General features: G+C 42.4%; 1 protein-coding gene across 16 annotated transcripts in view; it reads right to left on the bottom strand.

Moving 5' to 3' along the window:
* Nucleotides 1-356: 356 nt before the first annotated feature.
* Nucleotides 357-20,626, bottom strand: part of Sanbr (SANT and BTB domain regulator of CSR) — a 54,553-nt gene continuing 34,283 nt past the window's right edge. For all 16 annotated transcript variants that reach the window (XM_052734657.1, XM_052734655.1, XM_052734654.1 and 13 more), the window contains 10 exons: nt 18,146-18,291; nt 16,107-16,206; nt 13,981-14,013; nt 12,595-12,694; nt 9,497-9,588; nt 8,425-8,453; nt 8,213-8,286; nt 7,056-7,144; nt 3,907-4,001; nt 357-2,544 (listed from right to left, as the gene is read on the bottom strand). In XM_052734657.1, coding sequence (XP_052590617.1) covers nt 2,508-2,544; nt 3,907-4,001; nt 7,056-7,144; nt 8,213-8,286; nt 8,425-8,453; nt 9,497-9,588; nt 12,595-12,694; nt 13,981-14,013; nt 16,107-16,206; nt 18,146-18,291 — 795 coding nt within the window. In that variant the 3' untranslated portion in view covers nt 357-2,507. The remainder of the gene's footprint in view (nt 2,545-3,906; nt 4,002-7,055; nt 7,145-8,212; nt 8,287-8,424; nt 8,454-9,496; nt 9,589-12,594; nt 12,695-13,980; nt 14,014-16,106; nt 16,207-18,145; nt 18,292-20,626) is intronic.

Raw genomic sequence — 20,626 nt, 5'->3', positions numbered from 1 at the left:
CAAATTATAGGATGAGGTACAAAAAACTTTTGCCTTAAAGAATTTGAGAATGCATTCCAAATAAATAAATAGTAATATCAATGCAACAATAGAAATCTTATGGAGAGATCTCGATAAGCCAAAAGTTACTGTATTAACTATTTACAACTATTAATTTACTCACTCCCAATAATTCTGTAACATTATCTCAGGATTGGTTTTCTCTACAGACCAGATTTTAGGGAGACTGGGGGAGCTAATCCATTAGAACTGGACTGGCTAGAGAACCCAGGGCCTCTGGCCTGGGAAATGTGTAACAGTTGGTCAATGATGGCTAGAGGTGGGTTGACGAATTATTGCCAGGTTCGGAGACAAAAGGCTTTTTAATGTTTATTTAAATTTGCCATCTGCAAAAACTATGACAGTTTCAGCCTCAGCTTCCAAAACAATTATATACAATTTAGTATACATTTAGTCACAATTCCTGGCTAAACATTCCAAAGAAAAGTAACAAATATGATGAAGAAATTGCGCAGTCGGCACTGTGGCTAGATTTCCACAGTACTGTTTCCACTCACTCCTGCTAGTGAGGATCCATCCCAGGTTCCTGTGCACCCCAGGCAAGTGTTCTGCTATTGAGCCACATGCCCAGATCCTCTGTAGTATTTTAACCCTTAAATGTTTTGCTAATGTTCTGAGATAGGTCTAGAATGTGAAATTTTCCTATTTCAGTTTCCAGAGTGATGGGTGATAATCACAAACCCTCAGCATTTCACCTTGGAATACAGCTAATTTTCCAGGGAAATATGTAGAATATAGAGCACTCCAGACTCGTCAGACAGCGGAATGAGTCAGATCCAGGGGCTTTCCCCACAGTTTTTGACAGTACCGTTTATTTCAATTAAAGACGTATAAACTCAGAATTAATGTAAGGAAATCCTTAAAGTACTTGGCAGAAGAAATGCCTGCCCATGTATCACAGACAGACACAAAACAACAAAACATATTCTATATAGAGTCAGATTGTACTAAAGTCTGGTTTGTTAGCATCAATCAGTAGTTCATTCCCCTCAGGGGAGAAGCATGTACACTTTGTCATCAGGAAAAACTGGAAGAGCAGATTACAAGGATTCCAACAGGTCTCTTTACACATGTACGTCCAAATCCTCTATCAGAGAACCAGGAGCCAACATAAGGCGGAGGACTAGTGAGACCCACACACAGTGTGCTAAGAAACACTTTAAAAATAAATAGGGTATAAGCAATTTCCACAGTATCAGACAACCAAAAAGCATATATACAAAACAAAATCCAGACATTAAAAACATAATCAAATAATTGAGCTTCGCATAGCAACTAAAAGACACATTAAAAATTATAATTTCTTTTTGTGTGAACTGAGTGGAAGATTTGAACTTTTCTTTTAAAACTGCTGTTCTGTTACATATTATCAAGGCTTGTTCGCTGAATAATTTGAAGACATGAGCCAAAAGGCAAAGGAAAACTAAAAGTAGAAATCGTGTGCATCTTATGGTTTTCAGAGATCTATAAATAATTTCCAAACATATAATTCAGTACATGCTTACAGTCTGGAACAAAATTTCCCTTGTTACGTTATGTATCTGATTAGAAAAAAATTAAAACATGATCTATAAAATAGTTTTGTTTTATTTTCCTTGAATGTATAAAATTTTCAGCCGTCTAATCTATCTGGGAATTTTAAGACACCTCTAAAGCAACTAGCAATTGTAATTTTTACGGGGTTGTTGAAATAGGTTTAGAGAATGGATGGGTTGGAGAACCATACAAGTGACTGTCGTAGAACTCTCCTGATTCTACCCTAAACCATCCCAGGCTGTTGGAGGACATTCAGACTGTCACTAGCTTCACAGAGGAGAAACTAATGGCCAGTAATTCCGGCTCAGATGACCGACAGAGATACACGAAAAACTTTTCTTCCACATAATAACCCCGAAGAGATTAACCCTTCTAGACCAACATGCTACTGGAGTAACTTCACCTTGACACTGATTAATGCAGCTTCGAGATCCGTCATGCCTTAACATTCACACAAACCTACATTTAGCATCACTGGACATTTCATCCCACAAAATTCATTTTTCAATGCTACACCTAAGACTCAACAGTCCCAAACATATGGTGATCAGCATACATGCACAGAAACACTATCAGTCAGTCCCTTAATTTCGTAAAGTCATCTGACAATTTAGGCCTCTTCTCTTTCAAATAAATAAAGGGTAACAAATATTAGGAAGCTTAACTATGCAAAGTTTGTAATTATTTTCTTCACAGCCTAGAATTATACAAAGAGAAGTTTATATTAAAAATTTATATTTACATTTAGATTTGAATGAAGCCTAACTATGTATGTGTCTCAGCATGATTTACGCGGTTTGCAGGAATAACTAAGAAAACACCTAGAAGTCATTGTGGGGAAGGTCTTCAAGAGAGGAACAACTGCAGATGTCCAGGAGTGTGCCGTCTCTCTTTTTATATTTTAGGGTGCTTTATGCAGGACGCCCTTGACCAAAACGACTTTTAGACCTAAATTTTTTAAACAGAAAACAAAGTCAGACTCGCTCTGGAACAGAACACTGCTGTTGCCTTAGTCTGCCTGCTTGACAATATCAACATTCAGCCAAACTGTGCGCCGCTCATCAGGCATTCTAAAACCCCTGCAGTGAGATGCAATCTGGAACTCAGATTAAAACAACAACAACAACAACAACAACTTTTTTGAGAGTGAATATAGTATGTCTGCTGCATAGCATAGGTCAGGACCAGCATGTAATGGACACATTAGTGTTTCTTGGGGAAACACACGACCACTGAGAATGTGAACCAAGTAAACCCTGCGGCTCTAATCAGCAGCTCTAGATGGCTCAGCAGGACTGAGAAGGCCGATTCTGTAGCTTTGTGGACTGCAGGGTTACAGACTAGGCACATCAGTAGCTCTAATACTTGTGCTCATATCTCAGTAGCTTAAGGCCTAACGGAAAGTCTGTGACGGAACAAAACTTAGCAGTTAATTGATTGAGAAGTAAGATGTTACTACACTGGGGGCTTCCTGGTAAAGACTTAGACAGACCATTGCCTCCTTTAAAGGGTCAACCTAGCCGAGCTGGAGAGATGGCTCAGTGGTTAAGAGCACTGACTGTTCTTCCAGAGGTCCTGAGTTCAACTCCCAGCAACCACATGGTGGCTCTCAACCATCTCTGGCGCTTATAATAAATAGCTAAATCTTAAAAATTTAGAAAAAAAAAAAAGGGTCGACCTAACCAGGCCTGTCAACCACTTGGGCAGAATAATGGCTTAGGATAGTTGATTTTCAAGAGACTCTAGAAACAATGCAAAGCCTACTTCAAATGTAGATGAACACAGTGTTCTCTTTGGTCACTTTCACAGCTTGAGACTATACTACCTCTACTCTGCAACATGTTCTGCCTATTTCCACACTGCGAGAACAGAGAGAGGTGATGCGAGAGGGGACGAGGGAGAACAACAAGGACAAGAAAGATTCAATGATTTCCTAAAGTAACCCTAACATAGTCCACACATACTATGACAATTTTGCTAATTCACAGTTGAACTGTAGCTATTACTACTAGTACATTATTATTATTATTTGGTGTTAAAGATTACATGGAGGGCCCTGAGCGTCCTAGAGGAGCTTTTTACCTCTAGGCTGTGTACCACAACCCCCAGTGTTCGTTTTTTATCAGCTGACTCTAACGTAGCTGGCTTAAAAAATACTAAGCCTTTTATGTTCATGAAAGTTTGTGCTCATGACTTGTTAAAATCAGTTCTGACTTTGATGCAATAAGGAACTGAAGTCACACTCGTGCTTTAGTATTCACACAGCTGACTACAGAGACAGAGGAACCCTGCTGCTTCCTGCTGGTTTACCTGGGGTTTTTGTCTGAGCTGGTCTGCCGGGCGCTGCCAGGTGTGGCCAAGGCTTTGACTTGCGCTTCAAGCCTAGAATAAATACCTCCTGCAAACTGGAATAAAGAAGCAAAACTAAGTTACCTTCAAGGAAGTAAGGGCTGGCCCATAACAAGACACACTTCCAAATTTAGAAAGCAATTTTACTTTTGATCTACAAACTCGGGCTTTTGAAGTACTACCTACAGTAGACCTGACCACTTTAGTCCACAGTTCTGGTTTGGACAGACGCCCAGGGACACAGCTGGCGCTTGTCTGGGCTGGACTTGGAGCTCCAGTCCTCATGCAGCTCTTAGCCACTGTGTGATTTCTCCAGCCCTATCTTTACCATTTTTTAAAAATGCATAGTTTATTTGCTAAACCCCAAACTCCTCTCACTCCTTAGAGAGGGTCTCATGTACACTGGTCTTGAACTTACTATGCAGCCAAAGAAGACCTTGAACTTGTGATCCTTCTGCTCCATCTTTTGAGTATGGGGACTGCACCACCACATCTGGATTATTTGAGCTGGGGATCAAACCCAGAGCCTTAAGCATGTTAGATGAGCATTCTATAAACTGAATTACATCCCCAGCAACCAAAGCCCTTAAGCCTGAGGGTTCTTTGAAAGAAAAGGTTTTACCGAGCTGTTATAGAAATCAGAGAAAAAAAGAGAGGGCAGGTCCTGAGGCACAACTCTGTCACTAGCAAGACTACTGGGCAGTTGGGACAATGCCTGCTGAACCTGGGGATTAGGAATGTTCAATGTGGTTGTCATCCAGCCTCATCCTCCTGAGTGCTGAGACTACACATGCACCATCCACCTTGTTTTGAGTTAAGTTTTCTCTCTTTTCTTGCCCTTTTAAATTCAGGAAATCTCAGAATTTTTCTTGTCACATTTACCAGGTAAATGACATTACTTTGGAACTTTCTAGTTTTTTAAAGTTAAGAATAATGACACTATAAATGCATGGTATTTATGAAACACTGCCAGACTATTTTCCACAACTCCTACAAGCTGTACAGGAGAATTCTGTTTGCTTCACATCCTCACAAGCATCTAAACAAAGATTTCAGAACTCTTAGAAGCAGCATCTCATTGAGATGTTACTTTGTATTTCTCTAATGACTAACGAAGCTGCATTTTCATGTTTTCTTGCTATTACATCCCTTCCTTCGGGATGTCTGGCTAACGCTCTGCCTGGTTTACTTACTCATTATTATTTTAAATCACAAAATGACCTCCTCATTTTGTGTGTATGGGTGTTTTGCCTGCATATCATATGTGTAGTGCCCTTGGAGACCAGAAGGGGGGCTTGGATCCCCGGGACTGGAGTGACAAAGGTTGTGAGAAGCCATGTGGGTGCTGGGAATGGAATGTGGGTCCTTGTGGGTAAGTAAGCCCATCTCACATGCTACTGAGGCTGGCCTGGAACTCACAGGGACCTACCTGCCTCTGCCTGCTAAGTACTGGGATTAAAGGTGTGTGCCACCATGCCCAGTTGGACTATCTACTGGATTTTTTTATTATTGAGTTCCTGAGCTTTTTTGAGATTATAATTTAATTACAACATTTCTCTCCCCTCCCTTTTCTACAAAACTTTTCATTAGACAAACGTTTTACACAGTTTGTTATTGCATATGAACTGTCTCCCCCCCCCCCCCCCCCCCCCCCCCCCCCCCCCCCCCCCCCGAGACAGGGTTTCTCTGTGTAACAGTCCTGGATGTCCTGGAACTCGATTTGTAGACCAGGCTGGTCTCCAACTATGAACTGTCTTTTAATTCTTTCTCTTTTTCTTTTCTGAGACAGGGTGTCACTATATAGCTCTGGCTATATCACCTAGCTCAGCTGTCTTTTAATTCTCTTTACAGTGGTTTTAAAGAAGAACTTTAGGTTTTGATAAATTCTGATTGTTCTTTTGTGGATCATGCTTTAGTACTGAAGCTAAGAAATTAAGAAATTTTGACCATATAATTTAGTGGTGTCCATGTGTATGTGTAGACAGACGCGCACACAAGTTTAGAGGCCCTTCGCTAAGGCAGGTCGCAGCTTGCTTTCCGTTATAAAGGAGTGACTTCTTGGATGGAGGGCCTTCTGCCCTTAGGCACACACTCTCCCCGTGAGGAAGTAACCCATACACAGGGTTGGGGCAGAGCTGCGGTGCACACTCTGCTGTCACTGAGAGTAGCACCTGTGGGAGCACAAGTGTGGTGCAGCCCTGACTCTCAGAGACAGCATCTAGGTGAGACGTGCAGAGGTGAGCAGATCCACACTTCCTTCACAGTCACTTGGCCAACAGTGCACAGCTAACCCACTCTTGGTATGACACTATACTTTATGCTTTATCATGTATGATACAGAGAACCTATGGACCACAGATAACGGAAGATGACAGAAAACTTGTATGTGAATTTTAGTTAACTGGCATAGAACATAAAAATATCGAAGATGCTCCTTTAACATCTTTTAAAAAACATCTTTATATTTTTCATGCTAAAAACAAAACAAGAAAGAAACACTTTACACAAGTATTGTATAATAGCTGTGGTGGTTTGAATGAAAATGGCCCCCATCGGATCATAGGGAGTGGCACTATTAGAAGGTGTGGCCTTGTTGAAGGAAGTGTGTCACTGGGGGCGGGCTTTAAGGTTTCAGATGCTCAACCCAGGCCCAATGTCACTCTCTCTTCCTGCAGATCCAGATATAGAACTCTCAGCTACCTCTACACCATGTCTGCCTGCAGGCTGCCATGCTTCCCACCATGATGATAATGGACTAAACCTCTGAACTGAGCCCCAATTAAAGGTTAACTTTTTTAAGAGTTGCTGTGGGGCCGGGCGGTGGTGGCGCACGCCTTTAATCCCAGCACTCGGGAGGCAGAGCCAGGCGGATCTCTGTGAGTTCGAGGCCAGCCTGGGCTAACAAGTGAGTCCCAGGAAAGGCACAAAGCTACACAGAGAAACCCTGTCTCGAAAAACCAAAAAAAAAAAAAAGAGATGCTGTGGTCATGTTGTCTCTTCACAGCGACAGAAACCTTAATGAAGACACTAGTTAACTATTTCTCATGATGGAATAAAACTAGGAAGGGAAATTGTACTTAGATCTAGCACACTGGTAAATTAATTCTTACTTCTTTTGATTCCTTTGACTTGACTCGGTCCAGGTCACCCAATCTCATTTTTATTAGATGCCCTGTAATTTCAGACATCCGCCGCTGATCTGAAGGTAAAAAGATAGAGCATTACTTTTCATGAGAATAACATAGTTTTCACTTTTCTAGAAAGACTGTAATCAACAAAGGTTTACGAAAATATCTTTTGTTATTCATTTCAGATACATACTTTTACATATCTGTGAAGAATTTAAGGTAGCATGTAGTAAATGACTAATATATAGACAGTTGTATTGTCTTTCAGATTCCTGGATGTGGCTGAATATGTCCCCCAAAGGATCATGTGGTACAACTCTGACCCCTGTGGCAATATTGAGGGGTGCCAGAACCTTTAAGAGCTGGGGCCTGGTGGTTATCTCACTGGGGCCACCAGTCCTAGAAGAGATCAATGTAGTTATTGTGTGACCCTGTTCAGTTACTCTAGGGTTAAGTTGATACAAAAATCATTTCTTTTGCTTCCTTTTTTGGCATGCAACTGCTTTCTCTTAAACATGCTCCTATGATGCCATTCACCATGCTGGGACTGTAGCCAGAAGGCTTTCACCAGAGCCAAGGAGATACTTACTGGTACTGCAAAACTAAGCTAAATAAACTTCTTTTCTTTTAAAATACTCAGCTTTGAGGATTTTGTTGTAAGAACATGAGGCTAAGACACAGGCTAAAACATATTTAGTCATTTTTACAGTAAAAATATGATATAAAAATAAGTCTAAGAGACCTCAGTCACAGATGTATAGACAACACACTACCTACTAGATGGTCTAGTGATGAAATTCTGCTTGGTGCCTAAGAGAATGTGCACATTATTTTGGAACCTTTAAAACTATTTAGCATACTTTTTAAAAAGACAAGTCTTGGGGCTAGAGAAATGGTTTAGTGGTTAAGAGTACAAACTCTTCTCCAAGAGGAGTCAAGTTTGGTTCCCAGCACCCATATCAAGTCCTTATCAGGCAGCTCACAACTGCCTATAACTCCAACCCCAGATCTGATGCCCTCTTCTAGCCTCTAATGGTTCCTGCACTCACCTGCAGTTAACCATCCCCAAATATACACATAGTAACAAAAACATTGTTATTTACACCTAACTTGTATGTTACTCAGATAATAAAATTTACCATCTTCTCTTTGTGCATCCTGGTTGAATCTCAAGGATCTTGTGGCATCCCACTTATTCTTCTGCATGCTCACACTATTGGATAAATTGAACAAAAACAACCATTGATGCTGTTTAAGAGTGCACTTCCAGCACAGACTGTTTCAAAACCAAACACCAACCAACCAAACACAAAGAATGGATTTCCAATTGGATCAAGGAACAAATACTCACACGAAAGGAGACACATCTCTAGAAGTTGACTAAGAGAAAGAGAAGACAACATTAATGTCCAGTTAGAGCATATTTATTGATTAGTATTCTAATTAATTATGAGAACAATTTACATTATTGAGTACAAGACACCAAGAGCATCTAAAACTGTTATTTCATTTACATCTTGCAACAACAGCTGGCAGTGGTGGTGCCCACCTTTAATCCCAGTAGAGGCAGGCAGGGCTCCATAAGATGAAGGCTAGCCTGGCCAACATAGTGTGTTTCAGGCCAGCCAGGGCTATGGCCAGCCTGGGCTACATAGTAAGACCCTGTTTTAATATAAACTAAAGAAAAACAAATAGCCCTTGCATCAACAAGGTCTATAATAGTGAAACAAGCACTATATGACCTTCATAGTAAACAGGTCCAGAGAAGTTAAGAAACTTCTTCAAAGAGAAAAAAAATAGACTTTGAATGTCTATCTGTTGAACTTGGAACCTTAAGCTTATGCAGTCTTGAAAAATTAACCCATCCATACATCTGTAGTACTTGATTAACTAAGGTGAATGTGCAATCTATCCAATGTAACTATGGATCTAATCTTAGAACTAGCCTTTCATACCGTTTTGGAACTCAGGAATTCTCTCTAGTCACCTGCAGCTACTACTGTTATGGAATTTTGTCTCTTCTATGGCACAAGAAAATAAAAGTGCATTTTTAGGTCATAAAATAGAATATATTTCAATTTTAAAAGTCTATTTACTGTTTATAAATATGTACTACCGGTTAAAATTTAAAAGGCTAAATAACACATGTAGTAAAAAGTGTCAAAAGGAGCAATTAATCTCACTAATTGCCTGTGCAGCTCTATATGGGTGGTTCATGCACACGGAAGAAAGCCTGTGCTCTCCCATCTCTTTACACGAAGGATGGCGTGCTAAGTCATGCACTGTTTTGCGCCTTCCAAAGGTCCCGAATCTTCCACCCTCACTCACTTACAATGCTAGCATCCCACTATTCATACTCTATTTGGATCTGTGCTGACTACACGTGCTTATCTACTCAAGTGACTTCAAAGCCGCCCAGTTACCTTCTCCAGCGCCTTTTCTTTCTTTTGAGAACAGGGTGAAGACAGCTGCTTTTTTGGTTGCTTAGTAAACTTCTTTGGCTTTTCCCTTTTCCCTGTAAAGAAAGGACAATATTAAGAACATGAGTCCCATACCCTGCAATGTCACTGCTACGTCTAAATAGAACAACACTTAACCAACAATTCTACTTTTAAGAAGAAGAAAAAAAAAAAGACCAATGATATCTACACAAAACTCAAATACACGAGGAAGTCAAACTGAAGCTGCTTTACAGGGATTCATTTAAATCATATTTCTTCTTTGTACTTGGTAAAAATCTTCGAAGGAAAAAGAAAGAGGGCAAAATAACACCCACTGCTTTGTGTGCTGACTTACAGTATCACAGAGGATACATATTTATTCTTCCCAATCTAATTTGACAGTGGAATCGTCTTCGAACTCCAAGATTTTTACTGAACAAATTACTATCACCTTTAAAAAAGTTCCATTTGAGAATAAGAGACAGAGACAGGGCATCAGTACACATGCAAAAGGTTCAAAATGAATTTTGCTCAGGAAGGATGCAAGGCAGAATGATCTTGGGAAGCAGGGCTGGGACAAAAGATATTCTGGACGGTGGCCTTTTTAAATCAATCTCCTGAGTCTGTCCTGGCCAAGAGTGAAGTGGACCGTGAACATGGTGAGAAAAGGGGAAGAGATGGTACTCTGGGAACAAAGAATAAAGGCAAGAAGGGTGCACTGGGAATTCTCCACAGTTCTTTATTACTTCCACAAGTTCACGCTGTCATTTTCCAAGGGAAATCTTGCCACTATGTGCATGGGAAACTTGTAAGATATCATGCATATATGATGAGCTTGAAGATACCACAGCAGGAAGCAGCAAAATTAATAATATAGATCAAGAGTAACAAATTTGCTAGAAGACATAATAATAGGATATATAGTAATGGTAATTAATGGCATGTACAGGGATGGGCATTTCCTTCTAAGTTAAAAGTAACACAAAAACAACAAAAATTTTATCAAAACTATCTGAAAGTACTGGAAAATAATTAAACTGAGGCACAGAGTTAGGCATTTATACCTGAAAACTCAGTGGGGTAAGAACTGTGAATTTGGGGTCCTCTAGTCTGAAGGCATTTTCCACAGGACCCTGAGCAGCCCCAGGGAGGAAATGACATAATCTAAAGCAATAGAGAAGCTGCAAATATGAAGGAGTACAAGTATAACTCTGCCCAAATACTTAGCTGAACCTTAAACTTGAGAGGCCCCAGCCCCTAACAGGCTATCTACGCTGGTGAGACAGAGGAGTTTCTGTGCTTTTGACTGAATTAGCTCTCCAAACTTCACATACCTCAAGCTTCAGACAGCTAGGTTTAAAGTGTCAGAGAGAAGATTTGGACCTGGGAAAACAACTGAAAATCTACGGAGAACCTCTGAAGAGAGGAAGCGATAAGCAGGTGAGCCCTGATGTCTAATGAAAACTCTGCTCAGATTCCTGGCTGTGATAGTTACTCTTCCTTGTCTACTTGGCCATGGACCTAGAGGCACTTAGGACACCCACCTCTGGCTGTGTGTCTGTGAGAGTACCTCTAGAGAGACCTCACTGAGGGGGGGACCCACCCCGAATGTGGACAGCACCACCCCAAGGACTAGTCTGTCTCTATTTAAAAGAAAAATGTTCTTTAGTAAATACAAAGTGTGAAATGGAAACTAGGCCCAGAGAGCTTCACTGCTGAATTTTATCATGATTTATGGGAGGCAATCTGCAATGTGCTATTATGGAAAAGGGGTACAGACTGGGGCGGCTGCTCAGTGATGGAGCCCTTGCTTAGCAGCCTGAGACCCTGAGTTTAGTCCCTAGCCCCATCTCCTCCCCTATCGAAAAAGTGAACAGACTTTCTAATTTAGGAGGTTATGATTAACTTGATATCAAAACTCAAAGAGGAAAAGATCCTAAGAGAACCGAAAATATTCCAATAGGCACCAACAAAAATTTATTAGTAGCAAGTAAAATGATATAAAACATAAACATAATATCTTTTTAACAAATGGAGCTCACCCAGAAGAGCAATATAACACTTGAAAAGTCAATCAGTATTATATTGCAATAATGAAGGGAAAAAAATCTATATGATCTTCACAGTCAAAAAAAGAAAAAAGCAGCCAGGCGGTGGTGGCGCACCTTTAATCCCAGCACTCGGGAGGCAGAGGCAGGCGGATCTCTGTGAGTTCAAGGCCAGCCTGGGCTACAGCGCGAGATCCAGGAAAGGCGCAAAGTTACACAGAGAAACCCTGTCTTGAAAAACCAAAAAAAAAAAAAAAAAAAAGAAAAAAAAGCATTTGATAAATTACAATGTCCATTCACTACGAAAACCTAGCAATGCAGAAATAGAAATGAGCTTTCTCAACCAAGAAAAGCATTCATAGAAATCAATAACTAATACTAAAATTTAATGGCTAAAGACAGGTGGTTTATAATACTTGATGCATTGAGAATCAAACTCAGGTCTTCTGGAAGGGCAAGGTGCTCAGTCACCTTTCTTTTCTTTTCTTTTTTTTTTTTTTGGTTTTTCGAGACAGGGTTTCTCTGTGTAGCTTTGAGCCTTTCCTGGAACTCACTCGGTAGCCCAGGCTGGCCTCGAACTCACAGAAATCCGCCTGGCTCTGCCTCCCGAGTGCTGGGATTAAAGGCGTGCGCCACCACCGCCCGGCCTCAGTCACCTTTCTTTTTGAAGAGTAAAGACAGTACACACAGAGCATCAGGGCTGTTTATTTACTCATGCTCTCTGTGTTCGTGTGCACATGTGAGCACCACGGCACACATGCTCATGTGGAGGTCACAGGGACAACTCACATGAATCGGTTCTTTCTACCATGTGGGCTCCAGGTATTGGCTTGGCAGCAAGTACCTTTAGCTGCTGAGCCATCAGGCCAGCCTGGGTTAGGGAATCTTCATGGAGCTTCCTTTCTGTTTCTTTTTCTCAATGTAACCTTACATGTAGACATATAACTCCAGTCACCCATGCCCTGCATCAGAAGATTCAGAATATAACTCTGCATAAACAGTGAGAGCTGATTTTAACTTAGAAGCCATTACTTTGTTTCTTGGCCACTTCTTCTTCATCACCGACTTCGTCTTCAGTGACTTCAGACCCAGTGGTGTACTCTTCCTCTTCTGAAAATAATGACTGCTGTTTCTAAACGTAGAGAAAGACACCCGTTACCAGTTCCACATCACTATGTCATGAACGAACAAGAACACATGTACCTCAGTTCTTGGATGAGTCAAGTAACAACTGACAAAATGGGGCTGGAGATGGCTCAGCAGCTGAGTGTGTTCTTCTCTTCTGAAGGACACACGTTAGATTCCCAGCACCCACATCAGGTAGCTCACAAACACCTAGAACCTGAGCTCCACAATGCCTCTGGCCTCTGTTGGCACTCACATGCATGTGTGCGCACACACAAACACACATACAGGTTAAAATAAATATTTTAAAAATGGACTAATGAAATGCTGGGTATGGTAAAGTTAGCACTTGGGAGGCCAAGGCAGAAGTATGGTAAATTTGAAGCTAGCATGTTCTATACATAGAGAATATGTCTCAAAACAAACAAACAAAATAAACAAACAAATACAATTCAGTTGTACATGCTAGTGATCCCAGCACTGGGAAGGTAGAGGCAGGAGGATCAGGAATTCAGTCATCCTCAGTTACACAGCAAATAGGCCAGCCTGGGCAACATGGAATTATCTGAGAAGCCAACCCAAAAAACAAAATGCCTGACAAAAAAATAACTTATTAGACTTTTCTTAATATCCCAAGTGTGACATAATCACATTGGTCTGTTTAATTACTTAGTTAGTATGTGAACACATGCAGAGGTCAGAAGAAAACCAGCAGGAGTTGGTTCTCTCCTTCTGCCTTGCAGGTCCTAGGACTTGAACTCAGGTCATGAGACTTGCTGGCAAGCACCCTTAACTGCTGGGCCATCTAACAAGTCCCTAAATGTGATTTAAAGGTGACTTTAAAGTCTTTTAACCAGGGCCCAGAGGGATGGCTCAGTGGTAAGAAGACCTTCTGCTCTGGGCTCTTACAGAGGACCACAGTTCAGTTTCCAGGGCTCAGGCCAGGCAGCTCATAATCTCTGGTAACTTTAGCTCCAGGGGTCCCGACATCCTCTTCTGGCCTCTAAGGGCACCCTGACACTGGTGATACACAGACATTTTTTTTTTTAAGTCTTGTAACTAGAATCTTGCTTCAGCTTCCCAAATGGTGGGACTACAGGCCTGAGTCACCACATCAGGCTCTATCTTTTCTGAAATCATCTATGGCATTTTCTTAGTAAGTGCGAAATTGGAAAGGCCGACAAGATGCAAACACTTAACCAAAGTTTGTAAAATAAGGTGCTAAGATTTCATTATCAAACTTCAATATGGAAGCAAGAAGTCCCCAGAAACGGAACCCAGTGGCTCACTTACCAACTGCAGAGTCCAGTTTTTCAATGACAGGAACTGAAAGGCAGAGGAACAACAGGTTAGCAAACCTGCACGGCAGCTCCTTGTTTCCACGTGGCTACAAGGATGGTTCACTTTCAGACTGAAACAATTTAAAAGAGTCTTTAGAAGCCCGTGCCCCGCATGGCTAGCATCAAGAAAACAAACGGCACCAACCCCCAGTGGGGATGCAGGGAGAGCAGCCCTGGTTTCCTGCTAGCAGGGCTTATACTGTGAAGCCCTATGGAAATCAGTGTGGAGGTTCCCCAGCAAACTGAGACTAGAACTGTCATCTGACCCAGCAACAGCAGTCCTTCTGGACATCGTCAGTGGACTTCAGCTCAGCAGATTACAGAGACAGTCACATAATCATGTCTGTTGTGCTCTTCACAAAAGCCAGGAGACAGACCACGACTAGATGCTGACCAACGAATGAGTGGATAAATACAATATGGTACAGATACACCCTGGAATTTAATGGAGCTATAAAAAATGGAAAAGTGACATCTGCAGGAAAATGGACGCAACTGGAAATTACATTAAGTGAAATAAATCAAACTTAGAGGAGAAATATTACCTGTTTTCTTGTGTATGGAGAACCTAGGTTTCGAATTATGCATATATCTGTATGTACACATGTATATAAATGCATATATATGTGTATTTATATGGGTGTTTGTGGGTCACAAAGCTGGAAACAGCAACGTTATGTTGAAGGTGGAGAATTCACCTTCCTGAGAGACTCCCTGCTTTTCCTGCACCTAACTGGGACCCAGTCTGTGCTCTTATATTCCTGCATGAATGGTGGGTTTGCCCTCTTACCCACTGCCCCTCCTCCCTTTCTGCTGCCTCTCTCCTCTCCTTTCTCTCCATCCTTCCCGCTCTCCATGTCCTCTGTCTCTCTCTCCGCTTGCTTTTTCCTCTTTCCTGTTCTTTACCCTCACACCTGTCTCTCTCCTAACATGCTTTCCTCTGTTCTCTCTCCCGTCTCTCTCCCCTGAGAAGGCATCTTCCCGAGAGATACCTGTTTCTCCTACGCTCTTACACTAGGGTATAAATAGTGGATGTGCTCTCTCCCCCTCACCCCGCCTCTCCTCTCTCTCCTGTCTCTTTCACTCTGCTCCCTTTGTTTTCTCTCTCCTCTATTTCTGTAACGCCTTCATGTTTGTATTTGTTACAAATTAAGGAGCCACATACTTGTACAGCTTATATGAAATTCTTTTTAAAATTATTTATTCTTATTTTATATGCGTTGGTGTTTTGCAGGTATGTATGTCTGTGTGAGGGTGTCAGAACTGGAGTTACAGCAGTTGTGAGCTGCCATGTGGGTGCTGGGAACTGAACCCAGGGCCTCTGGAAGAGCAGTGCTCTAACCGCTGAGCCATCTCTCCAGCCCCTATATGTAATTCTTAAATAACTATCATCACCTCCTATTTATGTAGTAGTTTCCGGAGTTTCTCCCTTTCTCAGGTAAATTCTACATCAACCGTCAAAGGCAACAACGAGCTAACAGATTCCCTGGGCTTCAGTCAGGGATCACCCGAACCACAGGGAATCCAAGCTCTTCTGTCACCTTTACATTTTTACAGTTTTACAACTTCTGACAAATGAAACACATTTCTGAATAAAATAAAAAATTTCAGCCGGGCGGTGGTGGCGCACGCCTTTAATCCCAGCACTCGGGAGGCAGAGCCAGGGGGATCTCTGTGAGTTTGAGGCCAGCCTGGGCTACCAAGTGAGTTCCAGGAGAGGCGCAAAGCTACACAGAGAAACCCTGTCTCAAAAAACCAAAAAAAAAAAAAAAAAATTTCATACAAAAATATTATAGATCAAGAAGGGAATAAAACATGCATTTACATTTTCTTCATTTCTCAATTCATTATTTGTCCGTAATAGAAAGCCTGAAGACAAGGAAAACCCTTATCAATTCTTTGAAGTCAAATAATATATTACTTATCATTCTTTACAGTTTTATTCACTCAGCACAGTATCATATTATGATTGGATAATCAGTTCAATTTCAATTTAAACAGACTAGGTTCCTGCCAAAGACAAAATGTCATCAGCAGTTTCATATTTACTTATATACATTAAACAGAGAAGTTACTCACAGCATTGAGCTCCCCAGTTTTGGGGCCCCATGGTGTATTTGGTTCCAGTAAAACATCATATTCCAGGCCCTTTTCATCACAGGAGCCAAGCCCGGGGTCACTAAATGAAAAGGACATTTTTATAGAGAAACATTCCATTTCTTACATTTTACAGGAGGGCTGGAGAGAAGGCTCAGCACTTGCTTGTCCTGTGGAGGGACCTGGTTTGGTGTGCAGCAGCAACACTGTGCCTCAGAGCCACCGGCCACTCCAGCTCCAGGGGAGTGTGACACCCTTTCTGGCTCCCCTAGGCACTGCACACACCGTGCTTTTGTACTCATGCAGACTACTCTGTTACTACAGATGTTTCGTATAGCTTAAGAAATACAAGTTCTTACAACTGGCCTCAGTCCTGGTCCTTATTACTACAAAAATAGAATTTTAGTTTTTAACTATTAGGATGCCACTTCAGGATTTACTTCCCCACCTCTGTTTGAGACAGGGCTTCTCTGTGTTGCCCTGGTTATTCTGGAACAGTCTTGCTCTGTAGACCAGGCTGGCCTTGAACTCAGAGATCATCTGCCTCTGCCTCCCTAGTGCTGGGATTAAAGGCTTGTGCCACTATGTCTGCAAATGTTTACATTTTTAATGTCTAGTAATTACTCTAGCAGATCATCCCATAAGAGGCCCACAGCTCCACAGGAAAACCCATCTCGGGTGGTAGAGGCCCACGGCTCCACAGGAAACCCCATCTCGGGTGGTAATGGTAAAAAGCTGCTGTGCTGCACTGCTCTCCAAAAAGCCTCCTTTAGAGCAGCCCAACTGACAGCCTGTTACGGTTACAGAACGACAGAAGTGATTGCAGAAACGACCGAATTAAGAATTCAAAGCTATGGAAAGACGATCCCACCATCAACTTCTTCCCTGTTTGGGTCAGTCTGGCACTGGGGATAGCTCGGTGGTAGAGAGAAGGTTTGTTCAGCATGCTTGAGGCCTGAGGTTCGATCCCCAGGATGATGGTGTGAGACCAGGGGTGGGTGGGGGTGGGGGATGGGGAAAGAACTCAAAATTTTCAAAAATTGGGTTCAAAATCTGGACATTTTTAGTTAGCAAGTTCTTTTTGTTAGTTTTTCCTCTCCTTGGACTGCCCGTATTTTTCTATTTTATGTTCTTGGTGTAAACCCCCATAATTTCAGAGACACTTCCCCCGCCCCGTCCTCGCCCACCCCCCCCATGCTGGCTACGTTCATGTCAACTGAACACAAGCTAGAGTCACTTGAGAAGGGAGCTGCAGTGAGAAAATGTCTTCACAAGATCAGGCTGCAGCCAAGCCGTAGGACATCTTCTTAATTAGTGACTGACTGAGGTGGGAGTGGGGAGTGGGGGGCAAGTCCACTGTGGGTGGCCACCACTGAGCTGGTGGTCCTGGGTTCTATAAGAAAGTAGGGTGGGGGACTGGAGAGATGGCTCAGCGGTTAAGAGCACTGGCTGCTCTTCCAGAGGTCCTGAGTTCAATTCCCAGCAACCACATGGTGGCTCACAACCATCTGTAATGAGATCTGGCACCCTCTTCTGGCCGTGCAGGCAGAATACTGTATACATAATAAATAAATCTTAAAAAAAAAAAAAAAAAAAGAAAGTAGGGTGGGACAACCATGGAGAACAAGCTAATAAGCTGCACTCCTCCCGGGCCTCTGCCTCAGCTCCTGCCTCCAGGCTTCTGCCCTGTTTGAGTTCCTGTCCTGGCTTCCTTCAGTGATGGACTGCAATGTGGAGGTGTAAGCCAAGCAAACCCTTTCCTCCCCAACTTGCTTTTGGTCATGGTGTTTCATCACAGCAATAGAAACCCTAACTAAGACACCCTCCCTCCCCAGAACACACACTGCGACGCTGGGATCAGGTCCTTGTGTACCACCAAGCTCTATCCCTAGCCCTTCAGTCCAGCACTCTGAAACAGTGACTACAGGAGGACAGCCACTAGTGATGTGGGGAAACACTGGGGGAGGGGACACGGAACGCAAACCACTGAATAAGCAAAGACTTAGGGTTCTTTTCCTCACCTCACTGCATCTTTACAAAAAGGCACAACAATGACATCTCTGTGCTTGTGTAGATCGTCCAGTATTCTAGCAGTTGGACAAGAAAGTAAATCATCAGTTTCTCCTTGATCATGAAGAATAACCATGTGGTCCCTCACTTTACAGCCCTGTCAGACATAAGAGACACTGTTAGAGGTAGGTTCACTATAAACAATCTTTTAAGAGATGCAATGCTCAGTCATAAATGGGACACGTATGTTAACATGCCACACACACCAAAGCTCACAGAACATCACAGAAAAGGAGGGGCGTAAGACAAGAAGATGTGCTGTGAGATGTCGTCTTCTGGGCACGGCATGGGTATCCCATTCATGAACTCACAGCAGTTGTGGTGGTGTGAACGAGAATGCCCCCACAGGCTCATATATTTGAATGCTTGTCATCAGGGAGTGGCAGTACTTGGGAGGGATTAGAAGGTGTGGCCTTGGAGTGGGCATGGCCCCTGTAGGAGGAAGTGTGTCACTGGGGATGGTCTCACATGCTCAAGCTAGGTCTAATGTGGTTGTCTCCCCTTCTGTTGCCTACAGATCCAGATGTAAAACTCTGTTACTTCTCCAGGACCATGTCTGCCATGAGGAAAATGGACTGAACCACTGAAACTGTATGTAAGCTTCATTTAACACTTTCCTTTGTAAACGTTGCTGTAGTCATGGAGTCTCTTCACAGCAACAGAACACTGACTAAGACACTGTGCAAGATCAAGCCAATCTGCACTGTGGCACAGACAGGCTAGATGAACTTAGACTTCACCCCTTACCGAGGAGCTACTGGCAGCTGATAATTACTAGAGGAGAGGGAGTCATTCATCTTGGAGAATGTGGCCACTGGTAGGAGTCCTGTACTCCACAGGATGCCTATACACATACATACGGGCAGCCCTAACTGAACTTAGAGGGTTATCAACAAGAGAAAGAGAAACATGAACTTAGGAGGGGGACATGTGTGGGTATATGGGGAGAGCTGGAGGGGAGAAATGAAGAGTGATATAATCATATTTCATTTTATACCTATATTAAATTCTCAAGAATGAAGAAAAATATTTTACAAATCATAATTATCTTTTTTCAGTCAAATCATACTTTACACTTTTCCCTTAAAAAATACAGAAAAGAAATTGAAATATAAATGTACATATGAACAAATACCTGAGATGATCACCATTCACATTAAAAAACGCTGGGGCCTAGAGCTATGGCTGGGTGGTTAAGGCATGTATTGCTCTTGCGGAGGACAGAATTCAATCATCACCACCCACATCAGGTAGTTCACAACCACCTAGAGCTCCAGTTCCAGGTTATCCAACACCTGGCTTCTGTGGGCGTCTTCACCCAAACACAGACACACATAATCAAAAATAAAATAAACTTTAAAAAACCAACCAACCAACCAACCAACAACCATGGGATGGAGAGACGCTCAAGCCCCTGTCTGCTGCCCTGACTTTGACCCCTGGAGCTCACACAGCAGGAGAGGACCCACTCCTCCAAGTTCTCCTCTGATGTCGACACACACTCTGTGGCATGTGTGTCCTCCCAGAGGTATTAATTTAAAAAGGGAAACAGAACACTTCAGTAGCCCTTCCTGCTTCCATCCCCCTTCTGTAACTGTCTCCTTCCTCTCAAAGGACAGCCTCTGTCTTGTGTGCGATGCCGACAGTCATCTCCTCTTTCTCTGTCCTTTTGCCTCTTACTGGTATATGCCTAGACACGAGCGTTTAGTTTTGCCTTGTTTTCTTTAACATTATGTTTTTATAATTAAACCACGCTGTTACATGTAACTGCAATATTTGCTTTAATGTACAGTATTCCACTGTATGATTATATATCTTTCCTATTTATTTATTTGTTGAGAGAGGGTCTCTTTATGCAGACCTGGCTGTCCTAGAACTCAATATGACCAGGCTGGCCTCTCGGACTCAGAGCTCCGCCTGCCTCTGCCTCCAGAGTGCTGGGATTGAAGGTGGGACCCACCATGCCTGCTCTACTTGTGCACTCTTCCACTGATGTACAGCTTCAGAACAGACACACATGGAGCCGTGAGTGAGACAGAGAAACTCATCTCGTCAGCTAGGTCATCTGAACCAACCCTGGTCATCAGTGGGGTGACACTTCACAGCGAGATCACCCTCACATCTGTGTAAGGCTCAATTTCAATCTCTCATGAAATATAAAATTTCAATGTTCAAAATACTAAACAAAGCAGTAGTTAAGCTGGTAAGATTGCTCAGCCGGTCAAGGTACTTGCTGCAAAACCTGACGACCTGAGTTTGATCCCTGGTAACCACATGATAGGACAGAACTGACTGCTGCAAATTGTACTCTGAAGACACAAGTGTGCCATGGCAATACCCCCCAAATAAGTTTAATAATTAAAAATGTTAGTGATCAAGGAACCTAACCTATACTAGTACTCAGTTATCACACCAAGACATATGCAAGGATG

Source organism: Peromyscus californicus, unplaced genomic scaffold (assembly GCF_007827085.1).
Source record: "Peromyscus californicus insignis strain IS unplaced genomic scaffold, ASM782708v3 Scaffold_13__1_contigs__length_99412109, whole genome shotgun sequence".
In the NCBI taxonomy this organism is placed as follows: Eukaryota; Metazoa; Chordata; class Mammalia; order Rodentia; family Cricetidae; genus Peromyscus; species Peromyscus californicus.
This window is presented reverse-complemented; position numbering and strand designations above follow the sequence as displayed.